Raw genomic sequence first — 11,400 nt, forward strand, 5'->3', positions numbered from 1 at the left:
AATCCTTTTTATGAATGGCCACGCTCTTCACATTTTCCGTTGCAATAATTTAATCGCAATTTTTTTTATTAGTTAACAGTTCAACGTTGCGATAATGAATCTTTTAGTTTCAGCATTTTTTCTTTATTTAATGATATCGCTGTGTATTTTTAAACTTATAATATTTTTATTTTATTTATTATTGAAAGACTTATTCAAATTTACACTGACGATGATTATATGACTTTAAAAAACACCTCGATATGATGTTTTTACTTATTTTAAATAATTTAGATAAAAATAATAAGAAATTATGAAATAACATTAAAAAATTTTGTTACATGATATTAAATATTTCTATAAAGGTTGATTTTTTAAATAAATATTTAAGATTTGATCTTTTTTCATACATAATCATATATAGTTGGAATACTTATGTTTAGAAACGTGGGATTTTATGATTCAAAAGTAGCTATGACACGATCCAAAAAGAAAAAATTAGACTACTTGCTGAAGTTAGATGTTCGTTTCGAAATTTTTTGGACTAAGTACCGTCAACACTATTTTATGAACAAAATAAATTTGAAAAAAAATGAAAACTTCGAATAAACGGTTTAGATAAACGGTAAACCAAACCAATGTTAAATAAAAAATTTATGTCAATTGTGAAATAATTACTTAAAATGAAATATAGAAAAGGTCGGTTTATAATTTTTGGCAATTTTATTGAAGTTATCTAATAGTAATGAACATGTTGTCGCCAGGAGAACCGGGCGACCACAATTTAGATTTTTTTCTAAACCAAGTCTTGTATGTAAGCAGCCACCCTAATAAAGCAAAAAAAGATGCCGCTAATTTTTGAGGCATATTGTTGAAATATAAAATTGAAACTATCATCGAAAAATCTAACATAATGATCAATACGGTCAATATCATTACAGTCAACCTGACTCTAGTTACATTTTCCACATACAGTTTTTTTGTTTTTTCAATTTGGTTTTCTGAAAGCTTTGAGCTTATCAACAGGTTAGGATCATTTTTGAATATCACATCGTGCAATCTTTCCCACGTAATGAGAGATCGTACTTCTTCTAAAGTCATGAGCATGCCGTAAAACAATACGAACAATCGGTCCGATACAGAAAAAGATACCCACCTAGAATAATTAAAAATTGTTACTGTTAATATTTTTAAATATTAAATTTTTAATTAATTTTATAAATATACTAAATCGACTTTTAATACAAGAACGGCATTGGTCACCTAGTTAGCTCAGCAGGTAGGAGTGCCATCTCTCTCGCTGCTATTACGCGATGGCATGGTTTGAATACTGTCTATCCGAAACTCAAAGACCATCATACTCGTGTGGTGCGGTGCTTGCGCGTGCATACTTAGAACAGCATGTGAGCAGCTCTGCGTTTGACAGAGCTGCACATAAAAAATTAAAAAAATTATCGCCATAATTGGCGAGTAGGCAAAAATCGTATTATATAGTTTGCTACTATTCATGAAGTGATATATCGATATGGTATCCATTTTCAAATAATTCAACGCTTTAAATATTTTAAAAATTTAATAATGATTATAAATATTAATAACTTAAAAAACATGTTATTTCAATTTTGCGTTTGATTTTAAACAAAAAATTACAACAATTAATATTTTTGATTGAAAAAGAAATTAAGTGCCGAGTTGGCAACAAAAAATATTTCTACCTTCCGGAACAAACGTCTTTATTGAAGCTGTTCTGGTTACCCCCAACACACAGTCCATATTTGTAACCAATTAATTCAAATATTATTGAGCAAATGTACCACCACATTGTTCCAAATGCCAGTCTCAGTAAACTTCGGTTTGTTCCCCACATTTCGCCACAAAAAAATATTGAACTGGTGGTGAATAATTTGAAAAAAATTTGAATCATTTAAATTTGTTTACCACTTAGCGCCATTTAAATTCTGTTAATTTTTGCGTATCATTGTTTATCGTATTATAATAAGAGATTAGGATTAGATGTATGATTCGAATGTGGATCATGAGAAGACGCATCTATTTATTGTCGACATAAATCAACAGGCTTGGATGTACACGTGGTTGTAACCAGGAGTGGGTAAAGGTTTAAATCCCTCTCGAAATTTAATAAAATCTTTTAAAATTTGATCTGCTTTTTGTCTGCTTTTTGCAGTTGCAAAAAATAGTTTAAAATTATTATCACTTGTTCAATTAAGTTGACATTCTTAACAAATGAATATTTCAACATTGTATTTGCAAATTAATTGCAACTTTAAAATTTGATAGCAGTATGGACTACAACAATGGTTATTAGTAAGTAATATAAAGCATGTTGATGGCTGGATTGAAATTAATGAGCTTTTAACGTCGATGATATATATTCCTGACGGTGATGTAAAACATCGCAAAAGTATTACAGAGCTAAGATTTTTTACCTCAAATTTGGGAAAATTAGTCGCTTCGAATTATTTATTATTATCAGCAAAAAAAAAAGAAACAGTAATTGAAGCAAAAAATCCGGTATAGAAAGCTAGTTTTGCTTCAGATAAATCTGCTTCTAAATCCGCTTTAGAAAGCCTAAATCGGTGGTACTAAATGTTTCCTCTGAATATTACACTCATCTTCATATTTTGGCAACTTTGCCAATATTTTCTGCTGCACCAGGAAAAACATTTTCCAGTCTATGAACAATTTAAAATTATATCAATAGAAGACTACATCTGAAAATATGCTACACGGACTGGCTTTAATAAACAATCTTTACAATTCATTTTAGTTTAAAGAAAAGAACAATTTTGTTATAAATTAAGTTGTATATTATTTATACTTTTTTTCTTATAATAAATAATTATAGATTTTAATATATATCTATAATTTGTATTGTGAGAGTGCTTTCTCATTTTTATTATATTGTTGTATTTAGGCCAAGCAAGTTGTGTGTCTTCGGAGTCTGAACTTTGTAAAAAGTTTAAAAAATATATTTAAATCCTCCCCAAACTAAATCCTAGCTAAGCCTATGGACGTACACAACATTTTTTTAAAAGAAATTATAAATAACATTTTCAATAAAACTAGTAGAAAAATCTATACTTATTAATTTTGCCGATAAAACGTCAAGAAATTTGTTTATCCAAACCTTGTGTAATAAATGAAGAGAGCATTGAGGCCACTTGTTATTGTCCAGGCATATTTGACAAAATATTGATTTGCAAAGCTATTCGTGTTTGAAAGGAAGTTTTTTGGAAGAGGAAAATGATCGGTCGCCATAGAAACAATAATGATTGAACAAATGTAGAAGATTATTTTCACACGCAAATTGATTAATAAAATTTTTTTGCAAAAATGCATCAGCAAAACGTCGATAAATTTCCACACAGTTGTTGGCTCGCTGACGTTTTTCAATTTGATGACATTGCCGGCATTAGTCGTCGAGGCGTTTTGGTTGGTTTTCAAAGCTAGAGATTTTATTATCGATTTATAAGATTAAAATTGAATTAAAAAAAAAATTATGAACAAACTTGCAGCATTAATATGAGCATTATTCTTAGAGGAGTTTCTGCTCAACAGAAAAATAGGAGATGATGGATTAGGCACTCTCCAATCACGTTGCCTTTTTAAAAATTTATGAATAGCATTTAAACTTTTAATTTAGTAAATTTTAAAAATTTGAATTAGGCCTACTATAGTATCAACTTACATTGTTAAAAAAAATTTATATTCAATGAATAGACATTTTTTTCTTCAACTTCATTACAACATAAAGAATTAAAAAAACAATTCCAAATAAAAAATTTTATCAGCAACAACAGTGAATAATACGTAGGCTAATGTTTCAAATTCTGAGCAAACGCGATGCTTGCTTCAATTTGCTAATCGGTGCGCTTGCATAAATTAGGCTGCTAACATATTTAAATCTTAAAAACTAAACTTTGAAAGTTTTTGTTGTGAAATAACTGTTATTGAAAAGAATTGGCTTTTAACTGACAAACCATGTAGTTTAAATGTGGTTTAATAATAAAAATTTAATACCGCAAATTATGGACATTGCGAACATTGTATGCTACGAGCTAAACGAAAAATAAATATATATGCGCGCGCATGCATGTACATTTATATATACATACATATATATATGTTGTATATATATATATATATACATACATATATACATATGCAGTAATTTATGAAATCTACCAAATATCTAGCGTTGGATAGTTACAATATATATATATATATATATATATATATATATATATATATATATATATGCGCATATTATTATTATTGCTAATATTATTGTTACTATTATTAAAAGTGTTTATTTATTTTATATAGTGCCAATATTAAACAATAAATTTTATCAGAAGTACTTTCATTAAATAAAAACAAACCTGGTAACCAAGTGGTGGTGGTGATGGTGGTCATTAAATCTCAATTTTTAACATCCAGATTTTGTGTCGCGTTTAGTCAATCTAGCAACCAAATACTTACGAACCCGCCCATTTAGAACTCTGAGCAATGTGAACATCAAAACAGCAATCTTGTGATTATTCCCTTTTATATTGGGAACCAGTGAAGATTTCGCAGAGTCCGCTTCACGTGGTCAAATTTTAAGGCCGCTAGCGTAAGGTCATCAAACAACAAGATCGCATACCACAAAGATCGCAAAGCAATAAGGTCGCTTGATAATAATCGATAATAATAATAATAATAATATAATGTAATATTAATATAATAACAACAATAATCGACCCATAAAAAATCTTAACATTCTATTACTGACGTACGACTTTATTACTCGCTCTAAACAACCAATCCATGCACTACTGTTTAGAGTATTACAAATTTCTTCGATGCAGTTATTGAGAATCTACCTGGCACAAACAACGCAGTGGAGGGTTGATATCGCCGATTTAATGAAGTAGTAGGAGCACATCGTCCAACTATATGGAAATTAATTGATAGCTTGACTAAGCAGAAGTTCTATCAGGTAGCTATCAAACACCTCATTCAAAGTCGACAAGCGCCCGCCAGCAAAAAATTTACAGAAATTTTCGGTCAGAATCGCGGCAGCTGTTGGCAACTATGCCATGACCAATTATATCGATTATTTACGTCCTATTGAACGTAGTTTGAATTTCAATGTTTATAATTTATGGAACCCTTTATTTGTCCATGTAAAAATTTTCATGTAAGTTTTGTACAGACCAGCGATCATTTATTATTTTTGTCGACGTCATAATTTTAAATTAAAACATTATTCCTTCGAACATCGTTTTGTTGACCGTGTCATCGAATTCAGTGCAGTATGTACGTAGAATTTTAAACCTCAGAGTAATGGCGACATTTTTAACTTTTCTAACTTATAACGACCTTATTGTCTGGCGATCTTATTATCTGGCGATCTTAATGTCAGGCGATCTTAATGTCAGGCGATCTTAATGCTTGTTGACCAAACGTCTGGCGACCTTTTCACCTAGAACCAAATTTTTAACGTTACAATTAGTTTGGTCGTGCGATATTGGATTGACAGTAGTTTTGAAACACCATGAAAAAGGCTTTTACAGTAATCTAGCCTCGAGTGAATAAACGCTTTAGTCCAAGTTTTTAAAGTACTTTCATTTAGTGAACCTTTTATAAGCCTCATCATCTAAAGTTAACGGAGACACGCACCGTTTAACAAATTTATATGCAGTTCTATTTTTATAGTAGGTACTATCAAAAATTAAACCAAGATTACAAGTAGTCAGACCTCCTTATAACGAACTTCTATGCAACGACAATCTCCATATAACGAATTGTTTCATGCCTCTTAGAATTTTTCATATAAAACTGTTTTGATAGAACGAAAATCTTTTTTTATAACATTCTGTGAAATGATATGAACGGTATTTTTGCATTCTTTTGATTTTTTGGAGCCATAAAAAATGATTAAGAGTTTGATTTCCACAGATATATAGCATATAAACACCTTTTGAGCAATAAGAAATTTTTTCCCGAACAAGTACTATAAATCAAAATTTGTATATAGCAATTTTATTTCCTGGATCAATCGTTGTACGGAGATCCAACAGTAATTGAATGCTACTCTTGCTGATTTCAATCGAGGTGAAATTTTAGTTATTTGCTGTCATGTATCAATTGCCAACAGCTGGGTTTTGCATTGATTCAATTTGAAATTTTAGTTTACACTTGATCATCTCAGAATTTATATATATAGACATTCATACATATACACACACATAAATATATATATATATATTAATGTGTATATATATATATTTATATATTTATGTATAATATATATACATATATATTTGTTGTTGTCCTAATACATTAGATATTTATTACTATTTGATATTTATAAGGATAAATAAATATATATATATATATATATATATATATATTTTCTGTTACGGTCTCTAATATATTAATTATTAATCTGGCACATATATTGCCATTTTTTTTTATGTGTCACCCGTTTTAAGACTGCTATGTGTGCCAGGCGTAGTTTTAAACGGTTCCAAGTTACTAGTGGCGTGGTTATATTAACTAAAGGCAACGATTTGTTGAATGTTTTATACTCGTGTCCAGGTTTACTTTCGTGGATTTTTTGTTTCAGTCATGCTGGTTAGGCCGCCGCTCGATTCTGTGCGTCCTAGTAAAAAAGGATCTAGTGAAAAGCAATCTTTTCTGATTCATCTAAAAAAAATCGCAACAATATGCTACAATCGGGTGTTGGCGCGTTTATCCTCTGACATAAGGACGACTGCCATCGTCTATGTTTCGTTGATCTTGGTGGTTTCTCTTATCACCGACTATTGGTGGAAGGCTCCCTCGACGTATTTTTCGAACAAAAGAAACTTTTTAAACGTTTATTTTGTCAAATTCGGTTGGGGATGGACGCTTTTGACTGTTGGAAGCTTGGTTGCCTCAACAAGGTATCTATTATCCATATTATAATTTAATTTATGTATTTGGTTTGACTAATATTTAGTTAATAATTAAAAATAAATATTTTCTGTATTTTCTCAATTTATTTTTAAAAAATAGTTTTTTATAATGAGATTTAGAGATTAAGACAATTAAACTCTTCAAATTATAATTATTCATAATCATAATTTAATAATTTAAATTTTATTGGCTTTTTTCTATCATAATTATTTATTTTATATTATGTCATTATAACATTATTTGTCAGTTATTTTATTATTAGTAATGAAATAATTTATATTAGTGATTAACCTTTATAGTAAGAGTCATTTTATGGTTATCTCTCATTTGCTGTTTTCAGTCTTCTTTAATTAGTCAATTTGTTTTTTTATAATTTTGTATCTATATTTTATATAATCTTACTATATATTCATTTCATGCAGCTACATAAGAAGTTGTAATGCATACATTGTGATGATTAATCTTTGTCGATTACTCTTCAGTACGTTTTGGTGGTATATATGTGTTAGTTTCATTGATCATGTAGCTGGTAGTTTTGGTTTCTGTTCTGGCGAACTAAGTTACAAGTCATCTTGCTTGAAAATTAACTGGAAGAGTTTGGATATATCAGGTCACACATTCTTACTTTTATTTAATATTTTCATAATTTTAGAGGAAATTAAAAGTTTTGACGGTTGGGATAACATTCCAAGTAATATTTCATTTACTCTGAAAAAAAGAAACTCAAAATTATCTTCTAGCAATGTAACTGTTGAAAATGCTAAAAATATTTTCTATAAATTTAGTTGGCTAGTTTACTCACTAATTTTCATACTGATGCTTATGTTCATTTTGTGGAATTTTATGATTATTTCAACTTTATTATATTTTCATAATTCCCTCCAAAAGTTTTTAGGTGCTTTGTTAGCTGTTTTAGGTTGGTTTTTTCAGTATAAATGTTTGTTTGCTATGAACATGTTTTCGTTTCTTAGATTGCCAGAAAAGTGTGGATTATATTAGAATTTTTTTTTGTTGAAATGAATTTAAAATTTTTGTCTTATGTGTTTCTGTATTTAACCTAAAAAACTGTTTAAGAAAATTCAAAATTAATTTGTATCTGGAGGTTTCATGGCCAATGATTCCATTTTAATATATCTATAAATATAAATTGTTGAATCTTTTTCATCTTTGTTATTATATCAGATTTTACTTATCTCTTGAAATATATCTGTTAGATATGTCTATTCAAATGTAAATTGTGGGCTGAAAACTAGTAGTTTGAAGTTGCGTGAAGTGCTTGTAAATTTAATTATAAGACTTAAGTAATTCAAACAGTTGTAAAAGTCACGTGACACGGCATGTGACACGTTTACTAGCAGTTCGGTAGCTATATAAACAACGCCAAAAGCAAGATTCGAGAAGACAGAGAGAACAGAAAAGACAGAGAAGACACAAGAGAAAGGAGAACAGATAAGAAGACAGAACAACAGTTGACGTAGAAGTCGTAAATGTTATTTACGTAGTTATTTCGATTAATTTATTGTTTCTATTACTGCCGGTATTAAATAAACGTTCAACTTAGTTTGCGTTTAAAGTAGTTGTGTTCATCTATCGGAAATCTTGAACTTATGGATAAACGAACTCTTGACTATCGTTGGAAGCTACAATCCGGTGTTGGAGATATAGCGAGTATTGAAGCTATAACATCGGTGTTGGTAGTTACGAGATCGAGGAGGTTACAACATTTGTTTTAGAAGTGGGATCTTCAGGAAATTACACACCGGTAGCAAAAGTAAGATTTTGATAGCTGAAACTCACTGCAGTAAAAAATACCAGTACTGGAGAGCTCAATGTAATGAGTCTGACTAGAAAAGCTTAATTATTGACGATTAGTTGTATTCCTTGATTTACCTGTCGATTAGTTACTGCGCTGTATTCTAACGATTTGACCGATTGAATAAACGAGTTTCTGGTAGAGTTCATCTAAAATAAGTCTGTTCAGAAGTCAAGAATCCACGTAGAGTAATCGAGTGAACGAATAACCATACCCTACAAGTTCAAGGGGTCGGTTATAACAATATATAACGTTGACCTATGCACTATTAAATTGTTACACGATAATTGTAGCGGATTGTATACTATTACAATTACAAACGGCTAATTTTAATATTCAAATATTCATTCACTCCGCTTTCTCGGATTTCAGTTACACTAATATGATATGAAGGCTTTTCACACAATTTATATGACAATATGGAACTATTTAGTTGCAACCATTGAACGACTCATGAGAATTGAACTTGATCAAACCTTTACCTTTGGAGCGTTTGCGTTCTTTCATTGTATTTTAGCTGTTGCTGTTATCGTTCATTACTTTTAGTTTCTTGCACCAATTGTAACCAAGGAAGGTATAGCAAGCGACCTCTGTGTTATCTACACATTTTTTAAATTATCAGACACTCCTTTGTACAAACACGGCTAGCCTGGAGGATACAGAAAAAAGAAACTCTAACCTTAACCCTTGCCATGCTTTGATCATAATGGATCTTTGATCTCGATGTTATTTCCGATTCCAGTAATGTTTATAACAGGAAAAATATAATGAGAATACCAGTAAAAATAGCGAACTACAAAATACGACAAAAGAAAAATGTTTTTTGTACATGCTATTTTGCTTTTTGTCAATTTAAAATAAATTTTCTTGTTTATTAGATATTTCAAAATTTAAAATAAGTCGACCGAAAAAGCGATTTTTTGTGTGCCTTAAGTTGATAAAACCTTAAATTTTAACTGAGTTAAATATTTTGGTGTGTGTTAGGAATGGATAAACATCAGAGGAGGGCGTATTAAAACATCCTGCGATGAAAACGGCTACCTTTAATACAGATCATTACATGTAATCAGTTCCAAAAACTTGTATTGATAAAACGCAAACCAAGCTAAGTATGAAAGCTAAAATAAAAATGTATTTCTTTTTTTTTATTAAATTATAAATTTTGGGACAACCTATGAATGATAATTTTATTATTTTTAATTATAATTTTATATTTCAGTGAGGAGAATTAAGTGTAGGTATCATTTGAAAATGTGGGTAGTCAGTCATTCATTCTCATTGATGGCTGTATTCGTACTTTATTTGATATTTAAATTATTTAAGTATAAATATTTAAGTCAGGAATGTTATGTCAATTAATATGTGAGTGATGTTTATATGGGCTTAGCAAGGTACCGCACCAACATAAAATATTTATGGGCTCCACGGACCACATAGAGTTCCACCCTTCGATAACGGAATTTTCGGAGTAATTAAAAAATGTTTGTTTTGTACATCACTATGTGTGTGTGCGTGATCGCGGCTGTGGTTTAGTGGTCAGAGCGTTGGTCAGTGACGTCAGCGTCAGTGGCTTCGAAACCAGGCTATGCCATATTATCCAAGGTTATCATATCGTTGTATATGGTGCGGTTGTCTGTGCACGTCGTTTGGGTAGCGCCGTCGAAATGAAATGTTGCATGTGGACAAAATGTGCCTTACGCAGTATATAAGTTTCAAATCTTATTTTCAAAACGTTTGGAAAAATAAAATAGGTTGAAAGATAAAAACGATTTTATTTAATTTTTTAACAAAAACATTTCAAAGTTTTGCAATAGTTTGTAAAAGAATTATTTTGTTTAAAAGTATTCTTTTGATTGGATGTTGCAGCTGCCAATAATCTTGGCAAGCACAAACCTGCAGTTCAGCTTTCGACACACCTTGACCAACACGATTTCGTTATTTTGTCCACGCAGAAATCATAACGATATATGTTCCATTCCCATGTCTCCGGGTTTTTCTGAGAAGTAGCAACGTTAGGCCCGTACCACACGTAAAGTTGAGTTCTGTTAAAATATTTTTTGCTCTGTGACAAGCTGTAATTATGATCCGTAGAAAAATAATATTTTAAAATGCCTGGTCACTGCCCTGAGTTGCCACTCTGCATATTTACTCAATAGTATACTTATACAATATAGTATACAATATTTACTCGAACTATAAACTGACTAGACTAGTCTTGTACAATGGCTAAAATAAAAATTCGTTTTAGTTATTATAAAAATCAAGTCAAGATATCAGAGTTTTATTAACAGTAACAACAATATATTTTCAACTTCAATATATTGTCGAATGAAACACCTTAATTCACTACTTCATAATCTAAATGCACATTCATAATGTTGTAAACCCTTACCCTAAGTCTTATAAGCTATAGCTTTGATTTTTCATTTATTACACCAATCAGGATCAATCGTACTGTTTAAATATTTCTGCAATCTGATCGAATCATCATTTTTTTTTATTAAATTAAACAACGTGGCATAACAGGCTTGTAGGTTCAAATTTGAACCGTCGTCTCCCTCGCACTCATTGGACATTTTTAAAAACACGTTGGTAGATATAAAATTTTCCTGTTCTTCCCGTTTATGGAGGGTAAAATATAT

At 30.2% G+C, this 11,400-nt stretch overlaps 1 protein-coding gene across 1 annotated transcript; it reads right to left on the bottom strand.

The window, feature by feature from the left end:
• Positions 1–711: 711 nt before the first annotated feature.
• Positions 712–3,378, bottom strand: HELRODRAFT_78040 (hypothetical protein; the record flags this gene model as incomplete). Its single annotated transcript, XM_009018405.1, has 3 exons — positions 712–1,135; positions 1,695–1,868; positions 3,128–3,378. Coding segments are annotated over 3 exons (849 nt in total), but the record flags the coding sequence as incomplete, so codon positions are not given.
• Positions 3,379–11,400: the final 8,022 nt, after the last annotated feature.

Source organism: Helobdella robusta (genome assembly GCF_000326865.2).
Source record: "Helobdella robusta unplaced genomic scaffold HELROscaffold_21, whole genome shotgun sequence".
Classification (NCBI taxonomy): Eukaryota; Metazoa; Annelida; class Clitellata; order Rhynchobdellida; family Glossiphoniidae; genus Helobdella; species Helobdella robusta.